We start from the raw sequence: 15435 nt of genomic DNA on the forward strand, positions 1-15435 counted from the left end.
GGTTCTCACGCGCACATCTGGATTCTGTAACTCTCCTCACTGTTAATGGCCCCGTTGTCCTCCCTGCTTCACAACGTGACCTGCTGTGTGCTTTATTTCACAAGACCCCTGAATGGTTGGACAGCGATTCCTGCCAAAAGTGTGATCAGCCTTTCTTCTGGAATTTCAAGCAGATGTGGGACAGTAAGAAGATTGGCCTAAGACAGGTGGGTGATCTGGATTCCCTCATCAAGATGGAATAGAGTGGAAAGAGCTTCACCTGTGAGCTTAGAACTAGCACCCCCAGGCAGGGGTTGGGGGGTTGGGGTGTTCAGGCATACCCTGGAGCCACTCCAAGACTATTCATTAATGGATTCCCTTATCTACTGCAGCTCATTCCTAATGGACTCTGTTTCTGTAGTGACTTGTTGCGAGTAGTTAAGGGGTATGTTTTTAGAATTATGGTGGCAACTGGGCACCTGAGTGGCTCAGTTAGTTAAGCAGCTGACTTCAGCTCATGTCATGATCTCAGGGTCCTGGGATCAAGCCCCACATCAGGCTCCTTGCTCAACAGAGAGCCTGCTTCTCTCTCTCCCCCGCTACCGGCTGTTCTGCTTACTTGTGCTCTCTTTCTCTCTGTCAAATAAATAAATAAAATCTTAAAAAAAAAAAAATTCTAGTCGCTACTACGGGAATACACCTTAAAATTAGAGGGATCGTGCTTAGCTCAGAGTGGGACCAAATCTTGACATTATGTAAGAAGTATTTATTTCTTCTTAATAATTTCACTTTCTCTCCTGCCATCTCTTAGTTTTAGTCATTTAGAGCTACTCGTTCATAATACAGCATTTTCAGTCCGATTCATGGTTTGGTCCTCCCCAAGGAAGGCAGTGTAAGTCATCTAGCTTGAGTACGGCCAGAGTATATGTAGTAGCTTGAACTGGCGTGCACTCAGGCTGTCCTTCACCCAGCAGCATGGTCTCTGCAGGTGGCACCCCCTCTGTACCCAGGTCTGAGATAACCTGGCCACTGGGTGGTCCTCTGGAGTTCATACTGACCAGAGCTGGGAAGGACCTAGAATGGGCAGAGCGGGACCAGGGTTGGGAGGTAGGGGTAGGAGTTGGGTGTGGTGATGCAAGCAGATGTGGATCCAGCAGTTCTCCATTTGAATAAAGAGCCCAAAAAGAGAACAGAGCTGGTGTGTTCCTTCCGTTTCTTTGGTACTCTTGTTCAGCATCCTCACCAAAATGCGGACGGCTGTGCCCGGACCGATGAGGTGGGGCCAGGTGGCGGGATCCCTGGCAAGCCTGTGCTCTCTCTTCCTCCAGCACCACTGCCGCAAGTGTGGGAAGGCCGTCTGCGGCAAGTGCAGCTCCAAGCGCTCCTCCATCCCTCTGATGGGCTTCGAGTTTGAAGTGAGAGTCTGTGACAGCTGCCACGAGGCCATCACCGACGAAGAGTGAGTTCCAGCGGTCCGCAGACTTAGCAGGGTGAGGGAGAGAGGTGATCCGGCCCTGCAGCCGTGACCATGAGCACTCTAGTTCCTGCTGGTTTCACGCACAGAACATGGCCGATGGGCAGAGCCCTCCTTTTTGCCAAGAGACCCGTGTTCTCTCTTTAGATAGGGATAGAGAGTCCACATCAAGAGTTCATGTCTTCTGTGCTCTTTCCCGCCCCAGGGGCAGATGCCCTGCCAGCAGGTGTTCTTCCAACCAACCCTGCTATCCCTTTATTTCCTTGAGGGTTGCTCCGGATTGCAGGCACCCAGGCTTTACTTTCTAGCCCAAGCTGGTATTTTTACAGGAGCTGAATCAGCCCACTGGCTCCAGAGTCCACATTTTCTTAGGAAGAGCTAAGCCACTTTACGTAACCACAGGGAAAATGCTTGATGGTCTTGCCCGATAACCTAGGACCTTAGGTTACTGCATGTCACTGTGCTTTTGGGGGGGGTGTGTGGGTGGCAGGGCACATTTGTGTTATCTCTTCAATGCCGCTCATTCCAGACTGCCCAGAGGTAAGTAGAATCCTCTGCGACATGTCCCCCTTTTAATGAATGACAGCAGGATTTCCTAGGAAATCGTCTGCCTGATTCTCCACCACCTATTCCCCTACCTGGTATACAGTAGAATCATTTCAAGTACTAGATGGGTGTCTTGAAACAGCATATAAATAGAAACATATTTCAAGTGCACCAGAGGAAGTCAGCATTTAAGGAAAGTCATGGCAGTTAATACATCAAAGCACTCTCTTATGGATAACCCTGGTGTGTGTGTTTTTTTCATGCTTCTTTATCCATATCAAATGTAAATTAAGATGCCCTTGCATCAGTAAGCGTTTATGTTCATTGATTATTTTCCACTCATCATACGTGATGAAATTAATAAGAACGATCTTTTCATTAAATTGGGGAGCTTCAAGAGACCTTAGAGACACAGACCCAGAGAGCCTAAGCAGCTACACATTAAACCTAAATTGTAAATTCTAAATATTTTAAAGTGATCATTTAAATATTTTAAAGTGATGCTGGAGGTCTGTTCTGCAGACGTAGCTACAGGTAAAACTGTCTTCAGAGAGCCCACTGCTGAGGAGTGCGATCCATGAAGCCTGACGACAGACCAGCCGTCTCCTTCCCCATGTCTCTATCTCCCTTCCCATGTCACTCTTCTTCTGCCTCTTCTGCATTGCTTCTAGACCACCTAGGCAGTCGACTTCTTATTAAGCTTTCTTATTAAGCAATGCATAGGTTAAAAGATACAAAACAAATAACAATGTTTGTTTATAGATTGTTTTACTTGTTCAAGTGTTAGAAGACCATAGAGAAACTAAACCTGCAGTAACACCAGGAAACGGAGGAGAAAGAATGGATAGCCCTTCGATTAGAATAGTAATAGTATCCTCGGCTTTTTAACAGGTGTGCTGCTTCCTTTTTTTTTTAAATAGATACAGGTGGACTTTATACCAGCAGGTACTTCTGAGATCAGACGTAGCAAAAGCACTGAGGTGTTTGTTTTAAGATTTGTCAAAGGCATGGGTAGAGATTTTTCATAGGCTCTATCAGAGCAACAAGTAATCCGTAAGACTTTGGGAAATGTCATCATCTCATTCCCATTTTGGAGAAGATAAGAGTCCTTTCCTCTTTTAAAAAGGTGCCTGGATTGCTGGGTCCATTAAGCTTCTGCCTTCAGCTCAGGTTGTAATCCCAGGGTTCAGATATCAAGTCCCACATTGGGCTCCCTGCTCCGCGGGGACCCTGCTTCTCCCTCTGCCTCTCTCTGTCTTGCTGTGTCAAATAGATGAATAAATATATATATATATAAAATTTTAAAATATAGAAATATTTAAGGAAAAGAAAGGTGCCTGGGTAGCTCAGTTGGTTAAGTGTCCGACTCATGTTTTTGGCTCAGGCCGTGATCTGATGGTTGGGGATTGAGCCCTGAGCCTGCTTGAAGATCTCTCTCCCTCACCCTCTGCCCCTCCTGTTTGTACTTTCTCTCTCTCTCTCTCTCAAATAAATAAATCTTAAAAAAAAAAAAAAAGAAATTAACAGGTTCCCAGGGACCAAAGGTAGATGTGAGGAGCAGTTTTGAAGTGAGGCACCTGTCTTAGTCATTGGTCTGCAGCTTTCCTTCATTCATGTATCACCACTCTTCACTCTTGGAAACTCGCTTTGCTCCTTCCAGACGCGCACCCACGGCGACCTTCCACGACAGCAAACATAACATCGTGCATGTGCATTTTGATGCCACCAGAGGATGGTTACTGACTTCTGGAACTGACAAGGTTATTAAGGTAGGGCGCCATCTTCTTTCAGAAGCTTTCTTTCTTTGGCCCTATGTCAATGTCCAGGAGCCCAGGACTGGGTGAGGTCTGCTCATGAGGTCACTGTGAGCAGTGAGCACTTTTGAGGCCCCACTACGTGCAAGGCCCTATGCCAGGGCCCTGGCCTCACACACCAAGATCAGACATGGCTCTTGGCTGCAGGGAGCACATTGTCTACTGGGGACATACTCTGTCCTTTTGATGGGTACTAATAGGTCACATGTTCAGCAACCTCGGTAGAGGGAGATGGGGCTGCTAGAGATGGCTTCAGGAAGGAAGTGGGGTTTGAGCTGAGCCTTGAGTGAAAGGAAGGACTCAAATAAGCCAGCAAATAATAAACAAGATCTTTTCCCCATGAGATCAATTAATCCAGAAGCAGTCCTCCAGGGTCTGTCTGAGGACCGTGCTGGATGGATGTGGTACCCCAGCAGAGGCCCCGGACAGGAGGGGCCACAGCTGTGCCACGGGCTTGGCTCACTCTGGTCCCTTCTTGGAGGCACCAGCAGGTTGTGGTGGTTAAAATAACCCCTTTCAAAGCCACTGGGGCCCTTGACTTTAAGCAAGTTTTAAAAATAAACTCTGGGAATCTTGGGTCCTTGATTATTGAAAATGGGACATCTTGGAAGACTGTTTGGAAGACTGGACAAGAGAAGGTCTGGAAGGGACGCAGCACGTCCCTGGGGCCCACAGGGGGCCTGATAGATGCTCATTGTCTTATCCCAGAAGGGAATCTGATCTGTCAGATTCTGCACTCACTGGATGTAAATTCCCCACGGCCGTGGTTTTCAAGTCTATGTTAAACATTTTCATGGCAAAATACCATTTTATAGATTTAGAAATCACATTAGTGTAGTACTTAGTTGCTTGGCTAATTAAAAGCTCCCTTATATTCAATCATAAGGGCTGTTAATCCTCAACACAAGGGAATTTCAGTTCCTCCTGTGTTTTCTGTTCCTCTCCACAGTTATGGGATATGACCCCAGTTGTATCTTGATGACACTCCAGTATCAGAAAGACAGTATTTACTCAAGAAGCAGTCGTTGGAATCCGCATCATTACTGGAGCTGTCAGCAGACACGTGAGAGTCTGAGAGAAACTCGCGAGCCGGGCTGAGTTGGCATGGGACCTAGTGAGTGGACACTGGCGAGGGGACTCTTTCAACCAGTTCATACAATAGAAAAGAAGATATTTTTTTAACAAATGGTTTATACACTCTGGCCGTGCTGCATTGTTCTGAGCATACTGAAAACTCTATGTGGGGTCTTTACTTGGTATGTGTTTCTCACTTCCTTTTCATTGTCGCTTCGTGTGTTGGAGAGATGAGGGAGGCATCTGTTAGGGGTATTTTTGTTCGTTATAAAGTCGTTTCCATGTTTCCTTCACTTGGGCACATATTCTGTGTTCAGCGTCCTTTTCCTCTCTCTGGGTCACCTCCCCTCCTCTTCATGTCCGCCTGTGTACGTGTTTCTCTTTACACTCTGGATTCTCAGTGTTTGTGCTTTCACAGACCTCCTCTTCGGCTGAGAGATTCAGGAAACCATTCGTGTGGGTTTTCCAACTGACTTCTTGAATCACCCAAAGAGTAGTCCGTTTGGAAGGTCTAACTCGTTCCTGTTCAGGCTCTGTAGACGCGACCTTGTGCTTCTGCCTCAGTTTTCTGTCTTTGCTGTGAGAAAGCTGCTCCCGACCCCTGTCCTCACAGAAGCAGACGATTGTAGCTCAGAGCTCCAACTTGCAGTGCCTGGATCATTTCTCCTTCCGTTGGAGCCCTCTGAGCCTTTTATGTTTTCATGTGACTCGCGTAGCTCTTCCTCACGGTGTTCAAAACAAACCCAACAAAACAAAAAAATGCAAACTCCATGTCCTTCAGAAAAAAGCGTCTTTAACATGTGTCTGTCCACATGACATCACCTTTGAATTTGAATGTGCTCCTTCCTGCGAGAGTATATCCTGCTCTACTCCTCACCATCTGTATTTTCTTCCCCTTGAAAAACTAGATATTTAAAGATTTTTATCTTTGCGTATTTTAGCAGAACACTTTGCACACTTCCATCCTAAAACTCTGTGATCTGAGACATAAAAGGTACCAAGTCCTACAGCTCGTACTGGGTTCCGGGAGGGGGGCTGTTAAAAAGAAAGAAAAGAAAAAAGAGGGCTTTAGAAAATGAACCTGAAGAATTCTGATTTTAAGGGAATCCAGTCAAACTTGATAAAGTGAAATATTCTTGTGCGTAGTGACTCAACTCAGAATATTAAAGTCCTTTTTAGAAATCTTACTTCCACCTGTTTGCAGCAGGTGTGTGCCATGAGCCTGCCCCATTGTGTGCATTTTACACATCCCACCTCATTCCCCCTCTCCTGTCAGGGGTGTCAGGGGACCCCCGAGTCTCTTGAGGATCACCAGGTTCAATTAAGCCTTGCAGAGAAACAGGCCAGTTACTTGCCCTTCGGTATCCACGCTGTCCCCATTTTCTTGTTCACTTCTGATTTGATAGATTTTCGGCAGTGGTGTTGAAATGCTTCCAATTTCTTTCTCTGTTTTTTGTTTTTGGAAACCTGTTTTTTTCCCCCCTCATGATTATTAATTACTTTTTTTTCCAACTGGAAAAAGTACTGCCCACCATACTTTGTCCTCTGACCTGTGTGCTCCCTGGGCTGGGGCTTCCTAGAGATGGCTCTGTTGCTACGCCCTGGGGAGTACAGTGGGTGTGCCCCGTGTAGCCCTGGTACAGGGCAGCCTGTGTATCACCTCAGCCATCAGACCAGCTCAGGTGACCACAGTCTAAGGTTGGATACACGTGTGTACTTACTCACGCATGGAAGCCATTACCACTTGTCACTTCGCTGTCACCAACCCCCCCTGCTTGCCATCAGTCAAAGCTGTTAGAACTAAGCTGAGTCTTGTCTGCATGATTGTGAGAGAGCTTTAAAAAGGGAATGAAATTTAAAATACTGAAATACCTATTTCATAGCTTACTAGTGGAACTTGGAGCCACGTGCCAAGTTGTACATAACAGAGAACCGTGTGTGGGAAACGAGTAATGGAAATGAATTGCTCCGATTTTTCCGAAATTCGGAGTGTGGCCTGTATACAGAGAGGGAGACCGCGTCAGGGAGACAGTGGAGCAGTGCCCAGCGAGCCTGATGTGGATCTGACTTAGGTCTGGGGGAGCTCACACACCCCACTGGGGCAGCTGCTTGTCCCTGCTAGGTCACGCATGTCCACCACGGTTGCTCTGGGCTGGACCCCGCCCTTTACTACAGCCCTCTCCCCCTCCCTAGTCCTGCCCCCACAGAGCTGCTCTGAGGCTGAAACCACTTGACACCTCATTAGTGATGAGAGTCACGATCAAAAACCACAGAGACATCATAGTATCCCCTGCTCTGCCCTTCTCTTTCTCCTTATCTGTGTGGGTGCTTGACTTTGTTAAGAAGTACTTAGCAAAGCAGTGGTGTGTGTGTTTATGATACTGTGCATTCTTGAGTTTTATGAGGAATGTCGCCACCGTTTTTTGTAACTCGCGGAGAGAGAAGTGCTGGTGTCACATGTCTTCCCCGCATTGTATGGAGTGGAGGCTTCACTTGTTGGGAGTGAAAGCTGGCACCAGCACTTGGCTTTTCTCCTGGCTGGGTTCACGGTCATAGTTCTTGTTTTGCCCTCTTGCAGTTGCACTTTACATATATTTTTGCTCTGTTACTTCAGCAGCTCTGGCAAGTTAACGCCTAACATGGCCATGTTGGGAAAGTGGCCGGGCTGCCCATCTCATGCGCAGACTTGCTCTGCATTCCGTAGGATAAAACCGATCATAGGCTTTCGGTTTCTCCAAAGAAATGATGTTACTGGAAACTTTCACAGCCTGGGTTTGTGTCCGCAGTAGCTAAGGTGGTTTTAAATTAAGGACTTGGAATTGCATGTCTTTTTATATGAGATCAGTCAATGATGTTTTTCTCATTTGATGGTTTCAGTTATTCAAGGAATCATAGAATCACAAAACTGGAAGGGATCTTCAGAGATCTCGAATGTTCCAAGCAGAAAACATTTGGTAATCCCAGGCTGTCAGATATAGCTGAGGGGTCAACAGGAGAATCTAAAAGATTCAAAGAATTTTCCAGGAACACATTGTTTTGGACATTAACTACTAATGGCATGACTAGGACGAGTGTCCTCTAGGCGGTTCTCAGGAATCAGGCCTGATCCTCTTACAAGGGAATCTGACACTTCCTTTGGCCCCAGTCCTGTTTCTGAGGGGCTGGGTACTATGCAATGATGCAATTCTTGCAGGTCCTGATCAGCATAAACTCCTTCCTAGACTCTTCCTCATGGAAACCCCCCCCCCAACAGTGCAGGTGGAAATCTAAGGGCATTAACATTTCACCTTCCCCTGTTTGTCTGAAGGCCGGCCTTGAGCCAGTCTCTGAGTCTACAGCCTTTGCTTTTCTTAGGGAACATCACCTTTTCATGGTTTGAGATTCATTTTTTAAAAAGCATAATTTATTTTTGCTTAACAATCAATTTTTAAAGCCTGGACATTGACTTTTAAGTAAAGGGATCGCTCTAAACTCTGTACCAAAGTTACTGGACATAAATAGTCATGAAACAAGATTCCTTTGATTTTGCTTTTTGATAGTTTAATTGTATATAAGTGATATCTCATTCACTAAGATATGTATTTTAAAGTAAAAGAAAGCGCTTCGCCAATACAGTCTTTTTCTGTCCTTTAAAATAATGGTAAATTTTAATTGACAGTGGACATCTATGAAGTTGATTGGGAAACACAGAAATTAAGTCCATTTTAAACACAGAATCCTCTAGATGATCTGGAGTGTAGCCCACTTCAGCCATTTGTGGACCGTCTGCCACAAGCCAGGCTCTAAACTAGGCTGTGGGAGCTGGGGCCCATTCCCTGTCCTGGGCAGAGGCCACTCGGGGTAGTGGATGGGTTATGTCAGTCCCATGGTCCATTCAGTGATAGAAGTGTGCGCGGGGCCCACCCCAGGGTTACACACAGTGCCCGTCCTCCAGCAGAAAGGACTTCTGAGCCGAGGGGTTGGTGCGATTAAAGTGAGTCCATTAAGAAAATGACTTGGAGGCTGCCGAAACAGAAACAAAGGCCTACGGTCTGGCATCAGCCTTGTACGCAGAGGCCACAAGAGGTTGGAGTTGCCAGAGGGTATCAAGTACTCGGCTGAAGTCCTGGGGCCTGAGCTCTTGTCACTATGGCAGGGGGCTGCTGTGCGGGGTTCCCTACGACCTCGGAGGGAGGCAGCACACGGAGCACCATGAGGGATTCCCTCGGGGTTTGAGAGTTGGGTTTTCCTGCAGCATACTGAGGCTAGTATCTAGGTTTTTTATTGTGGTTTGCCTTTAGAAAGACCAGGGGTGGTGGGTGGTTACCTTAATATGACCCATAGCAACTAAGTTTTGAACTTTCTGGAGGCACAGCCCCTGCCTCAGAGGCCATGAGGTGTATCTGGAGGCCCCCACATGCGTGAACTTGGCCTGGGAGAGTTTACGTGCTAATTTCCTCGTGACACAGGTGGGCCAGGCTCAGCTGCTCCCCTTTGAAAAAGGAATGGCCATGACAGGTAGTAGGAGACTGATCTAGACAACTTTAGCATCACAGGAATACACAGAGCCAAGCCCATTGGTACCTACGCAGGCGGCCGCCCTCCATTTCCCCGCTGGCCTGAAATCATTCTTGCGACTCCGTGGGTCTTCTCAGTACCATGTGGGAAACACGCTACATCCCCTTAGTAGTGCCTCGCACCACATGCAAGGGGACGTTTTTCTCAGGCCAGAGGCCATAGAAGAGGCTCAGGCAGCGCCCCCTCCGAGACCTGGCTCTGCCCAGCAGGGGTGCCCCAGCATCCCTCCACGAGGCCTGGCACTTTCTGGTTCTTGACATTCCTTCCATTTGCCTTTTTCTTTGACTGCCCAACTCTCCTATGTGCATAACTTGATAATTCAGGAATACCCGTGTTCATTTTTCACCTTCAACTCAATTTCATAACCAAGAATTACATACATACCAACCCTCAGGGGTTTTAGTCTGTAATTTTGCCTTTAAACGTGATCCTTTCCACTGAGAAGCCTGTTTAGACCTAACACACAAAAGCAGTCTCCAAGAACATGATCTGTCCAAGATCGGAGTGGGATCCCTCCTTTGTGTTTCACACGCCGGGGAGCATTGTTCCTGTTGGAGCAGACAGTCGGCAGTCGTCGGCAGAGACACGGGAAGGCGGCTAAAGCCTGGAGGAGGGACTGAACTGGGCGGTGGTTCTTGGGACCCCTCCAGTCCTGCGATCCTGTCATTCCACGAATGTTGAGTGTTTGACTAGTGGCTGACTTAACTGCCGATAGGCAAGCGAATAGGATCGGGAGGTCTTTGTGTTCTTTCTCATCAAGGAAATTGCTTTGTGCTTTTTTCCATCTAGAGGTCTGGAAAAGATGGCGAAGGTGGAAGGTACCACCTCACTAAAATATAAGATACCTCAACATGTTCACCTTGGCGACTTAATAACGGTAGCTGACTTTCTTGGGAGAGAAAGTGGCAGGGAACCGCAGGTTGGTTTCAAGGTTAGATTGAGAACCTGACCTTGATATTTTTTTCTCCTGGTTCTCTGGGAATCCGAAGTGGGTGAACTCGAATACAAAAAGGGACAATGGTCTGAAAAACCTATTTCATTTACTTGCTTGCATGTTTTTCTCCCTCCCATTTGAATAGATGGCAGCCTTAGGTCAGTAGCAGTCACCCATATGGAGTACAGACCAGACACTCGTGTCACTGATAACCGTGGTACTCTTCATCTATTTGTGTTGGGCACCATTTGCCTTGCTTTTTAAATGATTTTTTTTTTCATGTACTCTCTTTTCACAAAAGAAAATCTTTATCTGAAAAGTACAAAAACTGTTATTAACTGGACAGTGGGGAAGGTGCTAGCCCTCCGTTCGTGCCTGCCTACCTGCTGCCGTTCCTAACCAGGGCAACGGACTCTTCCGGGCTGCTCGCCGTCCGTCTGGGGCCCCCGTAGAACTTGGCTGCAGCAGGCATGTTACTTCATGGATATCTTTTTCTTTCTTTTTGAAATGAGATTCCCCAAGGGGTCAGGTTGAGAATGTCATGATCCCAAAGCCAGAACAGATTTCTCACATGCAATTCCAGCAGAACCCTTCCGGCCTCACCATGCTCTCTGCTACTGGAGACATTGACATTGACTTCCTGACTGAGCAGGTGGACTGAGCAAGACTGCTTACAATGTTAAGATGCCTGTATCCAGTTCTGCGTTCCAGTGCTGCTGATGTTGTGAATGTTTTTAAACTCTGCTCACATTCTCACTGTGTTCCCTCTAACTGAAATATGCCTGTGGCCATTACCAATGTAGAAGACTCTCAATGCAAAGTTGCCTCCACGGTTTAAAATAAATCTCTGTGGAAACCTTTGTGCAGCTCTAGTGCCATCATTGTTGTCGTCAAGCTGAGACAGTCCTGTGGAGACAGTCCACAACAATCCTGCCTTGGTGTTCCCCGGGTGAGAGGAAGCAAGTCTCCAGGCCGCTCCTGCACCTGACGGTGTAGAGCCCAGGGAGAACCGTGGTCTGGCAACACTTTGTGCCCAGCAAATGGGCTGTGGCCCTGTGGTCCTCTTCATTCTCTTGATCTTGCACTTAAGTGTGCTCTAACTGTGGTTAATAAACTTTCCAACTGAGGAAAGAAGGACTTCAGGGCAAATGTAGCTGGGAGAAACCTCTCTAAAAGCTCAGGAAGCCTATTTTATGGATAGGAAAACAGGTAAGAAGAAAACAGTTGCTTGCATGGCACTGAACAGACAGTGAGTGGGGGAGCTGGGGTGCCCTTCATACCACAGCCCATGGGACTGGGGGCCCCTCTCCCTCCCAGCCCTGTTGTGCCTACACAGCCTACCCACACCCCACACTCCAGAGGCCCCTCTTTCTTTCAAAAAGCGGGGGATACAGTCAAATGTAGCCGAAAGTCACTGCCTTTCCAGGCAGATACACCCAGAAAAACCCCTTCCTTGGGGCTCCTTGGCTGACAGCCTGGGCCTGAGCAACTCTGAGGCACCGCCTGCCGAGTTGATGACGAGTGAGGGTGGTTTCGCTCAGAGCCCCAGGCGTGGAGGTAGATATTCCTACGTCTGTTTGCTGATTTTGCTACAACTTTGCAGTCATTAGGAGGTAAAACGGTATAATTTAGAGGTTTTTTCCAAACTAGCACTAGCATGCCAGGTGCATTATTAAAGCCACTCCTAATCTTAAGCCGATGAATTTGTTTATGTAAATACACACTGTCTCTAGGGCCACGCGGGACACAGGACAGAGGCAGTGTGGGGCCCTGTCTTGGAGTACAGAAGTGTACAGCTCATTTGCACATGTTCCTCCTCCCACCCCGCTTCCCTCAAACCTACAGTGTAGGCTGATCTTGAACCCAGAATTTTTTAAGAAAACCACATTCTCAGATAAAGGAGAGTTTCATACAGGATGGAAAATAGAAAGCAAAACAAAATAAAAAAAACCTGCCACAGAAGCTGAAGGTCGGCTTGTTCCTGGCCCGGGGCACATTTATTTTAAAATAGAAGTTCCCAGTCCACCCAAGTTCTCGTAGCTACAGTGGCCCGTGCAGGAGAAAGGAGAAGAGGCGTCTGCTCAGTGGCCCTTGGTCCATACCTTCTCTGCCCCCGAGCTGGGTCTGGCCTGTCTTACTTAGACCTCTGAGCCAGCTCTTCTGGAATTTCTATCAATTTCTCCTCTCCAGCTAGTGAGGATGGTGTTCTAGTATGTGGAACCAGTTTCTGACCTAACAGTGAGGGGCACGCGCAGCTGTGAGAAGGGCAGCTCTCCGACTGGCCTTGGCCTGCGGCTGTGAGGGCCTCAGGTCAGTCAGGTCACCCATGTCACTCACACCCTCCAGGGGCCCCCACGAGCATCAGGTGCTGTCCCTGCCCTCAAGGGCCCACACGGATGAGGGTCCTGACGTGCTGCAAGTGGGAGACGGAGCAGGGGAGAACAAGGAGTCAAGCGGAGTTTGACTGACTCAAACAGGACGCAGGGGCTGAGGGAGAGTCTCCAGACGGGTGTGGCCGGGGTGGGGGTGGGGGGATGCTGTGGATGGTGGGAGTGCGACGTGCTCAGGAGCTGGCAGGTGGTAGCCAGGGGAGAGAGGCACCCATCCTCAGGGCCGCCAGGTCACCAGAGCCTCAAGCAAGAATGGTTCTCCATAATGGCCGAAGATGCAGAGAGCAGACCCTGGCTTCCACCCGAGGTCAAGTGTTCTCTGGTGCCCTCTCCTCCCAGCGCGGCTCCTCTCCCAGAGCTTGTCCCTCGGGACTCTGCCCAGCTAGAGAAGAAAACCTGAGCGAATAACAGCCACCAGAAATAGAAAAGCAGAGTCATGGCTCACTTGCTTCGCGGGGCTGCTTTGGACAGATCCCATTCCCTGGGGTTCGGTCAGCTTCCCAGATGACCTTTCACCTCCCAGGGCGGGTCACCTTTAGCCTGGGCGAGGCCAGGACTCTGAGGACAGGGATCACAACCGGAGGACCTCTGTTCTCCGGGGACCCACTGAGTTCAGAAAGAGAAGAAACTGGGGGTATAAAATTCAGGGAGGCACTTTACAAAACCCACCCCAACAGGCAAGGGACCGTCTCACCAGCAAAGCCTGGGCACAATCCCACCCTACCCTGAGTTTCATGGAGGAGAGGGTCCACCTTGAGAGGCCCCCAGCCCAAGTTAGAGAAAGACTTGAAAGAATCTGCTGAGGTGTGCGGGGTGGCAGGGGCGAAGGCCAGCCACAGCACGCTGTCCACCCCCTCGTGCCCCAAAGCACACCCGCCCCTGAACCTGGCTTGGAACCCTCCTACTGACAGCCTCACAGCTGTGAGAAGACCCAGCATTCTCAAGGGAAGAGGTTGGGTGTGCTTCGCTTCTTTTTACTACCAGTACCTCTAATAAATAATACAAAGGAATGTGATCATACACACCTCGCTTTCTCCTGCAAAACAGCACCTAGCCAAGCGGCTTGGTTCCAGAAATTCTTCCTACAAAGCCCTGGAGGTGTCGCCCCTCGGCCTGGGTGGAAAGTGCTGCTCAGCCAAGCCGGGAGTGTGTTGGGTCCTGTGTCCTCCGGGCCCTGGGACATGGGCACCCATGCCAGCCCAGTCCGAGAGCAAGATCCCCTCGGAGCCCCTCGCCCCTCTGCGCGCAAGGACACAGGGTCTCCCTCCAGTGCTGGGAGGGCCCCACTGGAGGCCTAGGGGGATTAAACACTCAGACTCCTGCCTCCTGGGTTAGCTATCTCGCTCAAATGAGTCCAGCCTCTTTCAGGATCCCAGTGGATGGTTTCTTGGATTGCTGAAGTGTTTTCTTCTTTTCAGGGAGGACTATAAGAAGAAGGGAAAGGGCTTGACTTCCTCTGCCAAGCCGCTCTGCCTCAGCCTCCCACGCCATCCCGGCCCCAGGCTATACAGAGTTTTCTCACCTAGTGTCACCCCCCCCAACCCCCCACCCCCGCCCCAGGCCCCAGGGCTGGCTACAGGATACACCCCTCTTCCCCCCAAGACCTCAGGGAAACACAGCGTCTCTGCAGTGAGCACACTGGGAAACAAAATCTTGTTCTCCTGTGAAGCCAATGAAAGAAACGAAACCAGAGTAAACATTTGAGAGCTGTAATGAGACCAGAGGATTACAGAGAGAGAAAGGATCACATAATCTGGGGGCCGTATTTTTTAAATGAAAAACTTGCTTCTTTTCACAGAAGCAATACTTACTTGTTTATTATGGAAGAATGAGGAGATACTGATGAGCAAAGAGAAGGCATTTGAAGCCTTCTGTTGTCCCACTCGTGGAGGACAAGCATCCGTGTGCTCAGGACCCTGCCTGGCCCCCCTGCTCCCCACAGGCCTCCAAGTCCACAGACGGGCCGCCTGCGCCCAGAAGCTCCGCCGGTGCTCTGTGACCTGTGGGCGACAGATGGCAAACTGCAGGTCCAGGTGGTGGGTTTCCTAGCACAGATTTTATAAGCACACAGGTTGATGTTGGCGTTGACAGGATGATGTCCCTTGGGAGGAAAAAAGAGCCTGTGTGGGCTCTCCCATGGCTTGGTGGCGCTCACAGGCAGGCAGAGCCAAGCAAGTCTCCCGTAGGCAGGGAGAAGAACTGAGAAGCCAGTCTCCCAGCACGCCTGGCCTGAGCCTCTCCCGGTGTGTGTGCTTCCCTGAGAACATCCCCCTTGCATTTAGAACAGGATATGCAAAGCTTCTCCGATCCGTGCCGCAGAGGGTGAATCTGTGCCAAGTCTCCCAAGCCAGGTCTCCGAGGGACGCTCCACAGCACCAACACGCCCTTTTCTATGGGGTTGTGGGTGTAGCAAAGATCAGATCACAAGGCGTGTACAGTTTTGGAGCCAGATCTCTTCATTTAATGATAGAGAGCAGACAGCTTTCCTCTCCCACAGACATTTATCCACGGCAGAGTTTCCAGGTTTGAACAGATTTCTTGTACAGGTGTTCCATAATTTATTACTTCCCTCTCCTCCACTAGTGCTGTGACGAGAGCCTCGTTTTCCAGATCTTTCATTATTTCTTAGGATGAACTCCAAGGATATCTATCCAAATGTTGGGCTTC

The 15435-nt window shown here is 48.9% G+C and overlaps 1 protein-coding gene across 4 annotated transcripts in view; it reads left to right on the top strand.

Moving 5' to 3' along the window:
• WDFY2 (WD repeat and FYVE domain containing 2) overlaps nucleotides 1-11238 on the top strand; it is a 178424-nt gene extending 167186 nt beyond the window's left edge. For 2 of the 4 annotated variants that reach the window (XM_032314636.1, XM_032314639.1), the window contains exons 9-12: nucleotides 105-206; nucleotides 1308-1438; nucleotides 3660-3768; nucleotides 4763-11238. In XM_032314636.1, the coding sequence (XP_032170527.1) occupies nucleotides 105-206; nucleotides 1308-1438; nucleotides 3660-3768; nucleotides 4763-4792 (372 nt within the window). In that variant the 3' untranslated portion in view covers nucleotides 4793-11238. Of the gene's footprint in view, nucleotides 1-104; nucleotides 207-1307; nucleotides 1470-3659; nucleotides 3769-4762 lie in introns of those variants that run through there. The other 2 variants (XR_004279123.1, XM_032314638.1) reach the window with 2 other exon arrangements.
• The last annotated feature ends 4197 nt before the right edge of the window (nucleotides 11239-15435 follow it).

Source organism: Mustela erminea, chromosome 15, assembly GCF_009829155.1.
Source record: "Mustela erminea isolate mMusErm1 chromosome 15, mMusErm1.Pri, whole genome shotgun sequence".
Classification (NCBI taxonomy): domain Eukaryota; kingdom Metazoa; phylum Chordata; class Mammalia; order Carnivora; family Mustelidae; genus Mustela; species Mustela erminea.